This window comes from Myxocyprinus asiaticus, chromosome 16 (genome assembly GCF_019703515.2).
Source record: "Myxocyprinus asiaticus isolate MX2 ecotype Aquarium Trade chromosome 16, UBuf_Myxa_2, whole genome shotgun sequence".
In the NCBI taxonomy this organism is placed as follows: Eukaryota; Metazoa; Chordata; class Actinopteri; order Cypriniformes; family Catostomidae; genus Myxocyprinus; species Myxocyprinus asiaticus.
In genome coordinates, this window is record NC_059359.1 from 16,698,583 (window position 1) to 16,717,323 (window position 18,741).

The following is an 18,741-nucleotide window of genomic DNA, read 5'->3' on the forward strand; positions in this document are numbered from 1 at the left end:
TTAGGATGAACACTTTTAATTAGTAATGGCAACAGACCATTTTTTAATTTCTTCAAGACGACTCACCTGAATAAGGTTAAAATTTGAAATACTGTTGTCATCGTATAACAGGATGTTGATGGTGTCTAAAGCCCATGTGCTCTCAGCCAAAAGCCCTGATTTTAGGGACATCATGACTCTCCATGCTTCTGGAGTACCTAGAAAGGGAGTGTAAAATTAACTCTCCCAGTATCTTACAGGTCTAAGCAACATAAATTACCATATTTAACATTTATATGCCCGATGTAATGTATCATGCGGGCATTCACTATTTCACTAAAATGATAAATTAACTCCCTTACCAATATCTTTCATGGTAAGACGCCTGCGTGATTTGAGTACTGGCTGTGTAGCCTCTGTTGAGCCTGAAGGGAAGGGCAAGTCTCTTCTCATCATTGGAGGCTGAACAGGAGGAGGTACAATGTGAGATGCAGGGACTGGAGGTCCCGCCTTTTGCATTTTGATATTTGTGGGCATGTAGGGAGATTTACTGGGGGAAGTCCTGCTTTCCATGGGGCGGGGCAAGGGCGTGGGGCTTGACACTTGTGGAATGTGATTTTGCATGGTTTGGGGAGACTGATAGTTGGACTGCAAGGGTCTGCTCATTGGTGGGCCGGCGCCGGCAGGGCCATACGGGGGTTGTCTTGGCCCAGTCCACTGCCCATCATGATTAATGCATGGTTCGGATGATAACATCTCCTCAGATCGATTCATTGGATGGTAGCCAGGGCCCTGTCCAGGACCAGCAGGAGGTCCCTGACGGTTGGGGTAATTGGGGTAGCTCATATCACCTCGGCTTTGCCACATGCCACCTTGATGACCATCAGGACCAGACTGCATTGGACTGCCCATAATTTGAGGTGGCATAGAACCCTGGGAGTTAGAACCAGTTCCACTTTGTATTCGGTCTCTACCAAAAGGGAAGGGGAACTGATTCTGAGGACCAGGTGGACGGCGCTCAGAACCAGGGTAAGAACTGCTATACTGGTTATACATCTCCTGCTGACCAGTTGTGGGACCACTAGGGGGAGCCTGTGTTGGTGGCTGCGGCTGCTGAGTGTTGTAAGGCCCACCAAACATCTCACCATCATGGTGCCGTTTAGCTGGCGGGTAGCCTCCATCACCTGGCCTTTTGTAGTTCTGAATGCAAACAAATTACATTTAAAATATGTGTCTAAGCTTTAACATTTATTATGTAGGCTGATGTCAAGTCGAAAGATATTGAATATTCCATTAACTAGGACTGAAACAGTCACCCACCGATTGTTGTTGAGGGTACATTCCAGGCTGCTGATTCGGATAGGAGCCACCAGGAGGCGCACCCTGCCCAGGATACTGATTACTATAGGAATCATGCCTACACATAAATCATATACAAGAGAAATCAGTACAGGACAGGAAATGTTTGCTAGACATGACAATACGATCACCCTGAAATTGACTAATACTACTGACCGCTGTTGCTGGGGAGGGTAACGATTTGGTGAGTACATCCCAGATTCAGCATTGGAAGACATCATATTTGACTGTGGCACTCCAGGCACCATGCTGCCTTCTGGGCCCATCCCTGACTCTGGCCTACGCAATGAAGGAGAAAGCACAGTTTATGACATTATGCATAACCAACCTTGATAAAATCTACATAAAAACAAATAGGCATCAGTTTCTACACAAAGTAAGGTAAAAGTTCAGTATAGCAATACCTTCTGTCATAGCCGGGGCCATATGGATACTGATGCCTTTGGCCCACGGGCATGTTTCCCATAGGACCTGGTGGTCCCCTGTTGTACTGATCACCAAGACTGCTGTTGGGACCCTGCCCACCAGGCATGAACTGTTCTCCAACTAGGACCACAAACACACACCTCATTACCTCATTCATGTTGTTTACCATACAGTTCACAAATTATGTTGCATGTTGGTTTACAAAGTCAAATTTAGCACCAGATGTATCTATTCATTAAAAATCTGCCTGGTTAAGGAAACCCAAATAAGATACAAACCTTTACGCATACCACTAAAGTGGTCCTTGTTGGATTCATAGGGGCCCAAGCGTCCAGGCATCTCAGGAGTGCTCATGCCTGACTGGTAGCCAGAGTTGGGGGTCATAGTGTTTCTCCGAGAGAAGGCTGGGTCACTATCAGCAAATGGATCTTGCAGGTTCACACTGCTCCTACGAAACAGGGCAGGTAAGATTCACAGTCAAATGAAACAGACAGCTGTACAAAGCGATTGAGCCTCACCTGCCACTTGGTATTGGGGGCATCTGGCTGTGTGGGGTGGAGGCAGGAGTAGGGGGCTTCAAGTCTCCACTTTCCGCCATGGAGCTGGTGGTGGACTGCGGAGTCTGGGGCCCCTGAAGAGAGCCAGATCCAGCTGTGCCACGCAAAGAAAGGACAAGATGAAGAAAATTACTATCCTCTCTACATTTCTATTACAACACTACTACACAAGTAGTACAAGCCAAATTCCAAAATCAATCGGGATCGGAAGGTGCAATTTATGACCGCTGCCACTGGCAAGTCAATGTCTTGTTGCTACAATTTAATGATTAAGCTTTAACTGTGCTTGACTTAAGACTTGGCATTATACAAAATCAAAGACACCAACACTCACCTGGGGATGGAGGCTGAATCTTGGCCTGGTTCTTTTTGCTGTCCCCAGACATAATTTCTGGTGGTGGGTCTTCTCCACGCTCAATCTTACATTCAAATGCATATAGACACTGGATATACTGTTTTTTCAGAGAGCTGGCCGCGCTGCTGGAAGTCCCCACATTCAGATTTGTGGCCAACTCCCTCCATTTTTTGTTTTTATTAACCTACAGTTACAAGGATGCCAAATGATATAAGCAAACATATTCGAGAGAAAATTATTCAGTGACATTTATCCAACAGAAATTACCTTTTCAACATTAACTATGCATGTTTACGCACAGCGTGTTCCTACCTGTGTAAGACCTCCAATCTCCTTAACGGACATGTAGAGGCGGAAGAGATCAAGAGGTTTTCGTCCCACAGCCGGTAGGTTACTCATGCCCATGGCTTTTTCCTCTATGAAAGCCAGGTAACGGTCTACCCACATCTTTCTTTCTGGTTCTGGGCCTAGCTCATATAATCGTGTTATCTTCTCATTGGTTGTTGTGGAAGAACTTGACTTCTAGGTAACATTTTTTTTAAAGGAATTACACAGGAAATTTAACAGAGTTAAGACACTTATAGACTGCTAAACAGAAAGTATGCTTTCTTGTAAATGTTAAACAAACCTTTGATTTTGATTCTGTCTTGGGCGTCCCCTCAACTTTGTTATTCATTTTCTGTGCCTGATTAAGTTTTCCATCCATACCAAAATCTGGAGCAGGGGACATGCCTTAGAGAAAACAAACTTTATACTTTAATTTTGATATGGCAAGAGTTTTCCTTGTGCACATCAAGTACAATTAAGTAGATTTAAATTGATGCCAGTGTGACAAGACAATTAATGTAAAAGTACAAAAAAACAGCACGTGTTTGCTTGCTTACCACTGGAGTTGTTGGCCATGTTACCACTCATGGGGTAGGGAGGACCCTGGGTGTTCATCATCCCTGGCATGTTGTTTATGGAGGGGCCATATGGAGGACCTGAGCCCATCATACCAGGACCAGGAGACATATTTGGGTAACCTGTTAGTCTGAGTCAAAAGACAACATTTAACAGCAAGTTAATGCAATAAGCAACCTCATTGTCACCAAATATACATAAAAAGTGAGATCTCCAGAATTTCTGAAGTTCTTCTGAGTTTTATGGGATTTAAAATCTATGCTTGTTAATGGATAGTGATATTGTGCAAGGCAAGTTCGATTTCAGTTCATGTGCACCTGTTGTGAATGGAGTTGGCAGGTCCATGTTGCATTGCTGCACCATCTTGCGGCTTTCTGTTGAGGCCTGGAGGTGGGCACATCCCTGTGCTCACTTGTGGAGGCATACTGCCCATATTAGGGACCATATTAGGACTCATGTTAGCACCCATGTTGGGGCCATAGGGACGTGCACCCATCTGGCTATGAGGCATCCTTCCAGAAGGCATGCCAGCAAAAGGTGGCCCTCCTCCTTGTCCAGGCATAGGATTCAAGGATCCACCCATGGCAGGGCCTGGGTAATTGGCATTAGGCATGCCACTGTAACCAGGTTGCCTGGGGTAACCTGAAGAGGAAGAGGTTATTTTGTAGAGACACAGAGCTCCTATAATTGTGTACATTGCAAAGGGCCCCAACAGTACCAATAATTTATTGGACCCATATCAATTAAATACATTTCCAAAGAGAAGATATGCAAAGCCAACCATCAAATGCTGTTTTACTAAAATTGCCTCGCAAAATGACTATTATTATTAGTGGCTGTTAAGTTAATTTCATAATCTCGATTATGTAGTAACAGGTTTTGTAGAGAAAGATATATCTTAACGAGAACTATACTGGAATGACTATCTGAACACCATGACTGTAATAGCAGTTTGGGCAATGAGCAATTAGCATTGGCCAAATGTTATGGACGCCTGATTGCAGGGCTTGTTACGAGACTTCCAGGCCCTTGAAAGTATTAGCAGCCTGTATTGCTACTGTAACCCACAGTCAGTGTGGCAGCTCAACTGACGTGAGCCATGCGACGTCAACTACATTTTTTCCACTAAGGCTAAAAATAGCCATACTGTGATCCACTGGTCACAGAGAGAGAAAGAGAGAGAGAAGGCGGAAGAGTGAGAAGAATTTGCAGGGACAGTGAGAAAAAAGGAAATGAAGAGCAAATAAAAAAAGGAAAAAAATTATTTTGGGCCAAGTCTCTCAAAAACAACCATTTCAAAATATCGTAGTTAGGCCTATCTGTTTTGCACCCCCATTACAAATGACCTTGCTAAGGCTGATTTATACTTCTGCATCGAACCTACGGTGTATGCGCCGCATAGTGGCCAACGCATTGGTTTGCATTTATAGTTCTGCGTTGGTGTCTGTGTCGTTCTGTGATAACACAGCCAAAATGCTAATTATACATTCATAAATAAAAGCAATGTAATTTGTGGATTGAAAATTGTTAAATTATTGTAGCATTAAAAATGTGATCAAAGTGTGAACATGTTGAACTTTAGGTAGGTTACATATTTATTATACATGTTGCCTGTATTGCAGGAAGCAAAAAAAAAAACAAAAAAAACAGTATGCTTGCTCGAGTTGCTTAAATTATAATTAATATTTTAGTATACTTTTGACATTCCGTGCTGAAAAAAATCAAATTAATTAATAACTACACCTCGCTTGGCAAACATTAAATTGGTGTCTTTTTAAAGACTTTACAATGCATATAGGCAATATAACCAACACTTATCAGATGCTTATTAATTTGCAGACAAATTAGAAGTGTTCCATTTCCATAACATATGAAATATGATTTACTGTGCACAATACCGTCAAACATACAGTCAAATCATCGTGCAGATCGGAAAGATCGCACATAGAATACAACACATTATTTCACTGACATATCAAATTAATATCAAGTAAAAGCCCTGAGAAATAAAAGCTTTTAGAGTTTATAAGCTGTAAACAGATATCTTTTGTCGCATTTCACTTGAAACTTCATGAAACACAAACAGAAGACAAAAAAAAAAAGCAGATGCTCTCAAATGAGACAATTGCTTTAATGGTCCCAAGTCCAAATACAATGTGATATGATCCATAGATATTAAAATAATCTACGTAAAAGGCGACACTACATCAGATATCATTGTAATCATCCTGGGGGGTGGTCTCTGGTTACAAAGTGCACCAATCACAGCTGTTGAGTTCTGTGTTGACGCAATGCACGGTTAAATTTTTTAGGAGGAGCACGTCAGTCTACGGTGTAGGCTACGCCGTAACCGCCATAACTACACGTAGCCTACGCCAAAGGTTCGTTGCAGAAGTATAAATCGGTCTTTAGTCTCATTTCTCACCACAAAGTGAGTAAACCCTTAAAATGTTTTTTTTTTTTTTTTTTTTCATGGTTCTAGATTGTGTAATCTGTCTTGCACCAATATATTAATTGACAGTCTCTTTAACTATGCAGTTACAACTGAGCCACTCACCTTGTGGGCCATACTGACCACCCTGAGGCCCATAGTTGGCCAGAGTGTTGTTCTGCTGATATGGAACCATCCCAGAATGCACCTGTCCTCCAGACGATGGACGAGGTGACAAAGCAGACCCAGACTGGGGAGAGCCATATGGTCCCATCTGAGGGTTTCTCTGCATATACCCTGAGGAGACAACAAGATTAATGTTATGAGAGAGTAAAAAGAAAGAGAAACTCTGTAGACTGAAAACCAGTTCTTCCATCATTGTAATGTAAAGTTTCACAGACGGAGTCACCTCTGTCTTGGCCCATGCCAGGCTGGTTCATTGAAGGGTGCATGATCCCGTCAGACTGTCCACTTGAAGGGCGGGGAGGCATCTGGTTCCCTTCAAAACAGAAATAAATCACGGAGAAAATTTCTTGTTATATGAGATTCTAATATCATTCATAGATACAATACACAAGGGACTTGATGATGAATGTCTTATATAAATTAGCATTAACTAGCCAGGATTACGAGCCTTACCTGTCATTGTGGCAGGGGACAGTGGGCCAGAGCGAGATGCAGAGGCACTGGCTGGCGAGCCCACCGGAGGGGAGGTGTGGGGGGAGAAGGGTGACTGTGCTGGATTGCTCTGTTCTCCTTGACTGCTGGATACTCCAGATGTGCTGACTCCAGGGCTCAGAGCGCCCTCTGTACCAGTAGGCAGGTCATCAATAGAACCAGATAGGTCCTAAGCAAATAGTGAGAAAAAGGCAGACAAAAGATCAGAAATTGAAGATTCAAAGCACTACAAATATCGACATAACTGCCAACAATTTAGCAAAAAATAGTTTTCCCTTAGGAAAAAAAAATAAATAAATAAAAAAAGACAAGGCAAAACCAAAAAAGTATAAAGACTTTGATATTTTTGTTATTTGTTCCTGCACTGTTTCTGCACGGGCTTTAAAAATAAATCTGTCAGCCCTCACATTTGTTTGAAGCAAGATTCTCAACAACACCATGTCTATTGAACTACCATTTTCTTATCAATTAGCTCCATCCAGCTTTCACAGCTTTTAAAGAATACTGAAGTCATCTTGCAGGCTCCGAATAAAGTAGGCTGTTTAAATTACGGTAAACAACAAACCGGTTTTAAAACTCATGAACAAAATAAAAATGAATCCCCATCATTAAACTTCTAAAATCTTTAAGAAAAAGGAAACATTTTAAAAGGCAAAATTCTGTACTGAAATTAGCCTTAGGATTCACTCTCATAAAATAAGTAAAAAATATAAAATAAAAAGTTAAAAAATAAAATATAATGTCCAGTGACTCTTCCACTCAGCAACAATGAACTCTGGCACACTTTTTCTGGGACACACACGCACACAGACAGACACGCACACAGACAGACACGCACTCACAGCCAGAGGCTGCTGGCCTTATTTATCTCATCTGGGAGGGAGAAAAGTGAGATCACAGCATCCCTGAAGTCGCCATGGCTACGGCGGTCAGCTGCACATGTGCCGAGTCAGCACAGCTGGGTGTCTCTCCATGTGTCCTTTTCAAACACAGCATCGCAGGTCATAACACACTCTCTAATGCATTTAAATCTCATAGATGTAGAAGCAGAATTGACATGGAGAAGGCAAAAATGGTACTGAAAGAATAAAAAATGGCACATTTTTCTGTGGTAGTTCAAGTTTAAGTTTATTGTCATTCCAGCCAATTTACAAGTATAAAATGGAACGAAATGTCGATTTACCAGGTCTGCAGTGCACAATTAGACAAAACAAGGCACACTTCACAAACATAAAACAATAAACAAGAGCTTAAGAAACAAACACTATGGGGCTGCCCTCTTTCCCCTATATTGTTCTGTCTTTCCCTGGAACCATTAGCAGCCGTGATAAGGGGGGAGGATGATTTTCCAGGGGTGGTGGCGGGAGGTGTGGCGCATAAGCTTCTGCTTTACGCAGATTATATTTTATTATTTGTCTCTGAACCTACTAGATCTATGCCTTGCCTCCACAGAATTATTAATTCCTTTTCCAAGTTCTCAGGATACAAAGTTAATTGGTCTAAATCCGAAGCTTTGGCTCTGACAGTGTACTGTCCAGTAATGGCTTTCCAGCCGGATGCCTTCCAATGGCCCAAACAGGGCATTAAGTATTTGGGGATTTTATTCCCAGCAAATTTGTCTGATTTAGTTAGTCAATTTTGACCCTTTAATAAAAAGATTTTTGAGCGATGTGGGCGGGTGGGCTTCATTACATTTATCGATGATTGGGAAGGTTAATGTTATTAAAATGAATTGTATTCCAAAATTTAACTACCTGCTACAATCTCTCCCTGTAGATGTCCCCCTCTCTTATTTCAAGCAATTTGATAGCATAGCGAAGTCCTTCATTTGGAATGGTAAACGTCCAAGTTTGCATTTTAATAAGTTACATAGACCGACTGACAAAGGAGGGCTAGGCCTACCCAAGATTTTGTTTTATTACTATGCGTTCAGTCTCAGACATTTGGCTCATTGGTCACTTCCACCTGAGAGAGCCCCTCCCTGGTTTGTTATTGAACAGGCAGTTCTTGCCCCTATTTCGCCATTACAAAGCATCTCTATCAAACTAATCGGAAAAGTTAAGTTACACCCCGTTATTTCGCATTTACACTCGGTATGGACTAAAGTGTCCAGATTGTTTAAAATGGACACTTATTTAAATGTTGCCTCGAGCATATGGCAGAACCCAAGATTATGTATTGGCAAGTCCCCTTTCTGCTGGCCAGAGTGGATTGTGAGGGGGGTTGCTACACTCGGTGACCTATATGAAAGTGGAGTGTTGAGATCGTTTGAAAACTTGGTCCAACATTTTGGGATCCCCAGACCTCAGTTTTATAGGTATTTACAATTGCGCCACCTGCTTTGTACTATTTTTGGGAATAGCACACACCCCCATAAGGAGGCAGATGCTTTGGGAGAGGTGATTGCGGCTTTTGGAAAAGGTCATGAGGCATCAGTGTACTACTCCCTGTTAATTCAGGGTCTGGGGGATGGAGCTTTAACTTCTATTAAGAGATTATGGGAGAAAGATTTGAATTTGGTATTGAAGGAAGGAGTGTGGACTAAGATTCTGAAAAATATCAAGTCTGCATCTAGAGATGCAAGGGTTCGCCTTATGCAATTTAAGATTTTACAAAGATTTTATTGGACCCCCTCTAGATTATATAGGCTTGGTCTTAAATACACACCCACCTGCTGGCGATGCCAATCAGAAGTTGGAGACACAACCCATGTTTTTTGGGAATGCATTAAGATCCAAGATTTTTGGTTAAAGATTCAGAATTACTTGCGTGACATTCAGGGCACTCAAATTTTACTTTGCCCCAGACTTTGCATTTTGGGCGATGGGGAAGTTATAAATTCGGGGGATAAATATATAAAAAATTGGGTTCTGACTGGCGTGATGATTGGTAGACAAATTATTTTAAGGGGATGGAAGTCAGATGGAGCGCCACCATTTACGGAGTGGTGTGCGGAGATGGGGAGGGTGGCGGCTTATGAGAAGATGATAGATGGAAGGCTGGGGCTGGAGGACTTTTTTTTCAGGAAGTGGGGTAGGTATTTGGCAGTTTTGGAGGACTCTAGGGGAAGGGATGAGGGAGAGAGACATTTAGTTTAATTATGCATGTTTATTATATATTTTATTTTTTATTTATTTTTATTTTTTATTTTATTGTTTGTGTGTGTGTATTATTTTATGTGACCACAGGGGTGTTCTTTGGGGAAGGTGTTTGGGGAGGGATGTTAATGAGGGTTAAAAGTTAAATCGATTCGGTGTGTATATGTTGTGTTTTTTCTTTGTATCAATAAAAAATGATAATTACAAAAAAGAAACAAACACTGAGCAAAATAAATCTATATCTACATATGTACGTATACATATATTCACGCAATGTAGACAAACAGTACTGTAAACAATATCCATACTCGCTACACAATATACACTGAACAATAATATATACGATAAAATTAGAGGAACACACAGTGACCACTCAAATACTGGTGGTGGCAGCAGCAGCATATGTTAAATATACCAGTATATGATATAAAAGTGTAAAGTGTGTGCAAAAGGCTGAAAGTGGTGAAAACTACTTTCTTTCAGTTAGGTTTATGTTCTTGTCCTGGAGGTGGTGTCTTTGTGTTTTGGCCCGTATGCTACGGTATCTCTTGAGATGGCAGCAGGTCAAAGAGTCTGTGGGAGGGGTCCACTATGATGCTGTGGGCCTTGTGCAGACAGCGTTTTTGGTAAATGTCTGTTATGGATGGGAATGAGAGTCCGATGATTTTTTATGCTGTTTCCACAATGCGTTGCAGAGCCCTGCGGTCTGAAGCATTGCAGTTTCCACATAGCAGTACAGTCATGGGTCAGCAGGGTGAAAAGCAGTGGGCTAAGCACACAGCCTTGTGGGGCTCTGGTGCTCAGTGTGATAGTGCTGGATTGGTTGCTACCTATCCGGACTGCCTGAAGTCTCCTAGTCAGGAAGACCAGAATCCAGTTACAGAGGGAAGTGCTGATGTTGAGTGTGCACAGTTTCTCTGTAAGGTTCTGAGGGATAATCATATTGAATGCTGAGCAAAAGTCTATGAACAGCTTTCTGACATGACTGTTTTTCTGTTCCAGGTGTGTTGAGCCCAGATGAAGGGCGATGGATATGGCATCGTCAGTTGAGCAGTTGGGACAATATGCAAATTGGAGAGGGTCGAGGTAGGGGGGCAATGAGGACTTGATGTGGTTCATGACTACTTTCTCAAAGCACTTCATGATGATCATGTGAGTGCTACGGGCTGGTAGTTTTTGAGGCATGATACACTTGACTTCTTCGGAACTGGAATGATGGTGGTGGTTTTGAAGCAGACAGAAATGACAGCTTGACTCAGGGAGTTGTTAAAGATGTCAGTTAGGACATTCGCTTGATAGTCAGCACATTCCTTGAGCACACAACCAGGTATGTTGTCTGGTCCAGCAGCCTTGCGTGGACTGACTCTAGTTAGTGCTCTCCTCACTTCAGCTGTAGACAGGCAGAGAACCTGGGCGTCAGGGGCAGGTGTTGTCTTCCTTGCTGGTACGCTGTTTAGTGAATTAAATCGTGCATAGAAGTTGTTGAGCTTATCTGGCAGGGATGCATCATTGTCAGACCTGTTGAGTAATCTTGTAGTCCGTGATGGCATGAATTCCCTTCCACATACGCCACGTGTCCCTTGTGTCCATAAAGTGACCATGGATTTTATGCGCATGCGCACATTTAGCAGTTTTGATGGCATGTGTCAGGTTGAACCTTGCAGTCTTCAGGGCAGCTTTGTCAACTGACCGGAATGCAGCATTATGGGTTTTCAGCAGCGACCAAGTATCTGCATTCATCCATTGTTTATGGTTTGCCCATGTGATGATCAGCTTGGAGACAGTAATATCGTCTATGCACTTGCTAATGTAGCCAGACACAGATGCTGCATACTCCATGTTGACTGTGTTCCCAATTGTAACTGCCTCTCTGAACATGCTCCAGCCAGTATACTCAAAGCAGTCCTGTAGTGCTGAGATGGCTCCTTCTGGCCATACTCTGATCTGTTTGGGAACCGGTTTTACACGTTTCAGTAGTGGTCTGTATGCTGGAATTAGCATGACAGAGATTTGGTCAGAAGAGCCTAGGTGGGGTGGGGTGCTGCTCTGTATGCGTCTCGAATGGTTGTGTAAACCAAGTCCAAAGTATTTTCTCCTCTGGTTGCACATACTGTTTAAACTTGGTAAAAACAGTCCTTAAGTCTGTATGATTGAAATCTCCGGCAATACAGATGAAACCGTCAGGGTGTGTGGTTTGCAGATTGCTAATTTCTCCATAAAGAGCACACAGCGCTTCCTTTGAGTCAGCGCTGGGCAGAATGTAAACAGCCACAATAATAACAGTAGTGAATTCCCTCAGCAGATAGAAGGGTCTACACTTAACTGTCATGAATTCCACTAGCGAAGAGCAGTGCCTGGAGATTACAGCAGCAATATCACACCAGTTTTGTCAATGTAAACACAGCCCCCCTCCACGGGCCTTGCCGGTTGCGGCCGTGTCTTTGTCCGATTGAAAACAGCTTAGTCCGTCTAACTGAATTGCTGAGGCCAGGATGTTTTCGTTCAGCCCCATTTCAGTTAAAACAATGACACAGCATAATTGTAACTCCTTCTGTGCATACAGTTGTAGATGGTCCAGTTTGTTATCCAGAGAGCGAACGTCGGATAGTAACACTGTCAGTAGCGACGGTCTGTATGGGATAGCTTTTAGCTTAGCTTGGATTCCAGCCCTCTTGCCTCGCTTCTGCTACCCATGGCACCGCTTACTGCGTCGCCTCACACGGTTTGTTGCGTCAGGCAACTCCGCCGTCTTGGGGCCTGGTCCTTGCGCTAAGCCAAGGCTACTCAGCGTCTCCATTAATTCCTCTTGCAGCACATTTTCCGGGTGTTCCTTGTGAAGTGTTTCCCCAATTTCCAGCAATGTTAGACTATCATACACCAAGATTACATTTAACATAAGCATTAGAGACGTTTACAACATTTAGCACCATTTTCATCAGAGCCGGTTCAGCCACTGCGTGCCGCCATCTTAACCATCCACGTTAACTCATTTAACAACAGCACTAAACATTCTCTCCATAATCACTGCCAAGCTAAAAGGTACAGCTGCTCACATCTTCCCAGAATAAACTCTAGCGAAACTAGCGTACAGCCATCTTGAAAATTTTGTCTCAGAACTTCTGGTCTAGCGGCTGCTATCAGAGACGGGCCAATTCTATTAAAATGAATGGAAAAAATTGGAATGCTCAACCACGGAGCTCTGAATGCCCAATGGTCAACGGATGTAGAAAGGAGGTCCCACCTTACAATTAAAAGAGCCAATCACCTTTTAGATACAGCCATCGTCTGTCAATCAACTCTAGAACGCACATGCGCATTAGCTATAAAAGCTGGGAAAATTGTGTTTAACATAATACTAGGTAAAGAATCACAATTTATGATAATTTATTGTCAGATTTTATTGTTGATTTGAAATATGTTCTTTGATCATAATCTTGACCAACCGTTTGTGAGATTTTGGTCTTTATCCATTCAAATAGATAGGAGCTGCACTGGCATGACTGGAAATAGCCTCCCGAGAGCATTCCAAAGATTGCCGGCAGTGGACTGACTTGCTAGAAAGACTTTGTTGCTATATAGATATCTATGGTGTTGATATTGTGTAATTAGATAGCAAAGTGGATTTACAGGATATAGAGTTGTCAAAAGCCATCATGGGTATTTTAAAGTGTTCAGGGGATGTCATAACAACTGGAAGCAGAGCGGGGAGGTTTCATTCATAAATCCACAACATCCTACTTTCACGCCATGGACGTACTGATATGCCTCTGTGCTAATGAAAGTCCAAGAGACAACACAAAGTCATTAAAAATATCTCTGTACAACACCTGTGGCCATCTTCTCGTGTCATTCACCCATCGCATTAGTGTTAAGGTAAACAGATTTTTTTAGTGTTAAACCAGGATGGGGGAAGGGGTGCTACCATATTTATACACACACACATATACAAGTGTATGTTTTATTTTATATTCTATTTACAACCATTTTAAATCACATTTAAGCCTCTTAAAAATGTAGGGTGACAAATTAATTTGAAAAAGTACAATTGTAATTTTAATGTTGAACTTGCATGTGTAATAATACGAGCTGTCACTGTTTGTAATTTCATGTCAGCTGCACATTAACAAAAATTAACAAGCTGAAACCTAAAAATTAAGCAGAATTACACATATAATATTAAACGCTTGTATCATGAAAAAGTGCGGTGTGTCACCGCGGTCTCAATGTGATCTGCCAGGTCCAGTTTAGGATTGCTCCAATTCCAAAATTTTGGCTCCAGTACGACACTAGCCCTGGTACCTCGGTATCGATACTAACTCCATACTTAGGCAACAAATTAAAAAAAAAAAACTCAGATTTTTGATGAAATTACACAGAAATATATTGACAAAAAGAACTACATAAAGTCTTTTAAAAATTATGCCTTCTGTGTTTTTTTTTTTTTTACATATTTATTTTAATGTTAAATGTTTAATTTAATGTTATGATCAAATGTGTTTAATCAAATACATACTGTACAGCTTCGATCAAATGAAAATATAATAATTTATAAATTATTTTTGATAAAAACAAAAAGGATGCACACCAGAGCTTTACAGTATTAATGAAAACAATCTGATTACCTGAGGCTGCCATGGCTGAATCAAAACATGCTGATATTCAGTACTGGTATTCAGCTTTTGTGATATTGCTTACAGATAATAATACTAATAATATAACCATTTAATATGATATTATTGTTATTATGAGTATTATTGATACTACTTTGAATATTACACTTTTATATAGTAGTAATATTTCTCTGTCGTAAAGTCTTCAATTTCACGCAACCAGTTAAATCAGTGGTTCTCAACCTTTTTTTGATGAATGCCCCCGTACTTCATTCCATTACCCCATGCATTGCATAATTTTAAAGTTTTGTTAATAAATTCAGCAGGCTTACACGTCATGAATGTGAGACCAAACCTTGAGTTTCTTGATTTCAAACAGATGGAAGGCTATATCTGGGGCCTATAAAATGTAAATGTGAAGACAGAAACTAATAATAAGTGTGATATTGTTAATATATTTACATTTGCCTTTTTGAAATTTTAAATTTATTAATAATTTATTTTTTATTGTTTTAACAGTGGTATTTGTAACAAGACCATAGTAAACACATGGAATCATGGATCTTCTTCACTACCATGGTTAGATGTACCATGTTTTCTATCAAACAACTATGGCATTTTTGTAATTATAAACAGTAGACCTACTCTAAACACATGTAAAAACAATAAATACAAAATATAAATATTTATAAGTTGTAACAAAAATTAATTATATTCCCTCAGTCCCCTAATGTAGCCTATGACAAATTTAATAGAGCTGAAGTTTATATTTATTATCAATCTATTTCTGCCTAAAATACAGTTAGTGTTACTATACTAAATTCAAGGGTGGTGATGTAGAATTCGGTGCTGAATTCAAATGGTATTCGCTTCTCGTGCCTTGCTTCTCACAAAGCTGCGAGTTTAAGAGCTTGAGCTTTAGGAGATTTGCGCTCGTGCTGCTCTGTCCATTGAGCCGTATCCATCTACAGAGCCATACAGACGCATTAACCAAGGTTGTGCCTCCGTCTGTGTGACACTGCTAAACCAGATACTTCAAATGCATCACTAGACTTCAAAATCAGATGAACCACGGTACAAATGCATACCAATCCGTATAATTGAGAACCAACTGATATACTCCAAGTCTAGATAAACGTTTTAATGCAAAGAGGAACTTGACGATAGATTTGATTATTATGAGTGATAAACGCCCCCCATTTGTAACCTAACGCCCCCTCTCTACTAATTTGCTCTCAGTGCCTCTTGGCATCCTTTGAATGCCCCCTGGGGGGTGGTACCACCGCATTTGAGAACCCCTGAGTTAAATAAAGCTCTCATTTTAGTGGGACTTTTATTTTGAAAGACATTTGAAGTTCCTCCTGTTTTTGAAGGGTTTGTTATATCAAACTTCCCGTGACTCACGAGCTGAAATCTCCAGTGAAAAAGGTCATTTGAGAGTGCACAGCCTTTATACACTAAACACACTGCTCTGCAGATGGATACTATTGGGCACTGCATGAAAATCAAGCAGTAGTAGTGTGTGTTGCATGTGTGTGTGCTTCTGTGGCACAGCGCATGTGACTGTATATTATTTAATTAAATGACATCCTTCTGCTGTTTAATGATCACACTTGGCCATATCGAGACTTTATTATTTTCAAATAGACTTTGTTTTCATCTCAAAACTCTCACATTACATTACATTTTGCTAATGGCAGCATACTATAATATGGTACCGAAATTAACAACAAGACGATATCGTACTGTTTAAATTTTTTTGGTATCACAATATTTCGTTAGTACCAATATACCGTGCAACCCTATTCCAGTTACCTCCGGGGGTGTCAGAAAAAACTAATATTTAGAGTGACAGAAAAACACCTCACAAACAAAGAGGTGGTGTAGACTCACACCAACTCTTGGGGAAAAATACTTTGTGCTCCTACACTTAATCCATTTTGATCGACTCTCAGTAGCTTCAATACAAACAGGAAGTTAGATGACAAAATGCGGAAGAGTGGAGTGCGGAAGAGTGGCGTGGCTGAATAAGGTGAATAGAAGCAGAAAATTAACTCAAGGTCTCAAATTTCAAAACTAAAAGTAGACTTGAAGCAACTTGATTGCAAATTTGTGAACCTGTCAAATGCACAATGCATCTTTAAGCACCCCACTCAATACGCTTTAACTTCAGCAGCAGCTTGATGAAGAGAAAGTGTGAAAGGAGAAATAAAACTTACTGGTAGACTGGAGGGTCTGCCCTGCATATCCTCAGTGCTGCTTTTAGATGCCATAGGCTGACTGGAGGGAGGAACACTGGACTGGGAACTAAATGACTCTTGGGAAATCTCCTGTGGGGAACAAGTCGGCCCAGATTAGTCTTCATAGACATTTAAACCAATGAGCACATGCATGCCTGTTTTGTTAACAGATATATTATTGGTGAGTATAAGTTAGTCATTATATTGTCAATGCCCCTGTCAAACCCGTTATGTAAACGTATTAGCCTAGCCTAAGTGACACAAATAATAAGTAACACAAATAAATAGGATTAAAAACAAAATATTACAAAAATATAAAACATGATTAAAACCTGCACCAAATGGAACTAGCATCATATTCTTCACTTTACCCCCCATGTAGGGCTGGGCGATATACTGTATATGGAATATTCATGAAGAATCGTGATGATTTTGCTGATGATATAAAAGCAATATTGTGATGATTTTAATGTGATTTTTATTTGGCCAAAAAGTTTCATAAAGAGCATCAGTCGACTAATCTCACAATCCTTCAGGGCTGTGCTATTAATCAAAATAACTTTAAAATGGTGATATGCAAAATCTGTGATAAAACACAGATAAAAATGGTCTGTGCACTTCAGAATAAACAGGTGACGTGCTGTTCTGTGCAGGCGTGGGGCTTTTGGGCTCATGTTTTTAGTGCTTTTAGAGCAGTTCACATGTATTGTGAAGGAAAAGTTCTTACAAGTTCAAACATTAGCCCAATTCCAAACATTAGTAACCGCTACAAGTTATTATAAAAATCCTCAAATGCGGATAGAACACAGTATAACAGCAAAAACGTGGAGATGACTATTGCAAGCCGAATTGACTTAATTATTCACAGGATGTGAATTGCTGATATCAATAATTTAGTTTACACTAGTTAAAATGCTTATCCTTAAAATCAGGAATGTAATTACTTGTAGTGAAAACGCTCATTTTTGATATCAGTAATTACATTTGTACTAGTAAAAACGTTAAAGGAATGTTCCTGGGTTCAATACAAGTTAAACTAAATTGACAGCATGTGTGGCATAATGTTGAATACCACAAAAAAGTTTTTTAGACTCGTTCCTCCTTTTCTTTAAACCTTCTCGTTAGGTCCTTACAATGGAAGTGAACATGGCCATTTTTGGAGGGTTTGTACACAGAACTGTGAAGCTTATTTTATAAAAGCACTTGCATTAAATCTTCTGTTAAAACATGTATACTATTTCAGCTGTAAAGTTGTATAAATCGTATTGTTTTTTTTTTTTTTTACATTACATCGTCATGGTAACAAAGTTGTAAAATTGGCTATAATTTTACACACAAAAGGTTTATAAGTGATTTTATCACAATAAAATCATGTCTACACACATATCCTTTATGTATTGTGGTTATACTTTTGAAAAAGTGAGTATTTTAACGTTAAAATGAATGGTCCCCATTCACTTCCATTATAAGTGCCTCACTGGAACCTCGATTTTTGCTTTTTTTTTTTTTTTTTTTTAAACGAGTCTAAATAATGAGTCTAAATAAATTTTTGTGGTAATCAACATTATGCCACAAATGCATTTGAGCTTAACTTGTATTAATTGAGCTTAACTTGTATTAAACCCGGAACATTCCTTTAATTCTTGATATCAAAAATGACGTTATCACTCGCAGGAATACACATTCTTGATATAAATGTTAGGAAAAACTGTACTTCTTGATATCCATAACTGCATTTTCACAAGTAGATTTCACAATGATCTGTCATTCACACCCATTCAAATGCAATTATGGATATCTAAAATTAATTTGATTTCTTACTAGTTGAAATTCCAATTTCACATCAGCAAAGCACTTCTTACCATTACCGTATATAAACAACCGTTCAAACATTTACTGTCTCCAACTTTCTCCACCAGCCCCATTTGCCATTAAACAAATTTCATTCAACTACAACAGGTGGAAAATTACTAGTACCAACTAAGACATTTATAAAATGTAAAAATAATAGTGCTGTCAGTCAAAAATTTTAATCAAGATTACAAAAATTACAAACATTTTGAAAGTGCTGAGGTTTGACGCTATATCTAGTGTCAAAATGCATT

At 40.2% G+C, this 18,741-nt stretch overlaps 1 protein-coding gene across 2 annotated transcripts in view; it reads right to left on the reverse strand.

The window, feature by feature from the left end:
- LOC127454603 (AT-rich interactive domain-containing protein 1A-like) overlaps window positions 1-18,741 on the reverse strand; it is a 40,060-nt gene that overhangs the window by 3,201 nt on the left and 18,118 nt on the right. Inside the window, exons 4-19 of one of the 2 annotated variants that reach the window (XM_051721913.1) lie at window positions 16,616-16,726; window positions 6,650-6,857; window positions 6,420-6,509; window positions 6,137-6,307; window positions 3,897-4,221; window positions 3,561-3,709; window positions 3,305-3,408; window positions 2,989-3,198; window positions 2,656-2,860; window positions 2,283-2,415; window positions 2,043-2,206; window positions 1,743-1,884; window positions 1,495-1,617; window positions 1,300-1,396; window positions 342-1,179; window positions 67-197 (exon numbers count right to left, since the gene is read on the reverse strand). In XM_051721913.1, coding sequence (XP_051577873.1) covers window positions 67-197; window positions 342-1,179; window positions 1,300-1,396; window positions 1,495-1,617; window positions 1,743-1,884; window positions 2,043-2,206; window positions 2,283-2,415; window positions 2,656-2,860; window positions 2,989-3,198; window positions 3,305-3,408; window positions 3,561-3,709; window positions 3,897-4,221; window positions 6,137-6,307; window positions 6,420-6,509; window positions 6,650-6,857; window positions 16,616-16,726 — 3,201 coding nt within the window. Of the gene's footprint in view, window positions 1-66; window positions 198-341; window positions 1,180-1,299; window positions 1,397-1,494; window positions 1,618-1,742; window positions 1,885-2,042; window positions 2,213-2,282; window positions 2,416-2,655; window positions 2,861-2,988; window positions 3,199-3,304; window positions 3,409-3,560; window positions 3,710-3,896; window positions 4,222-6,136; window positions 6,308-6,419; window positions 6,510-6,649; window positions 6,858-16,615; window positions 16,727-18,741 lie in introns of both variants that reach the window. The other variant, XM_051721912.1, reaches the window with a different exon arrangement.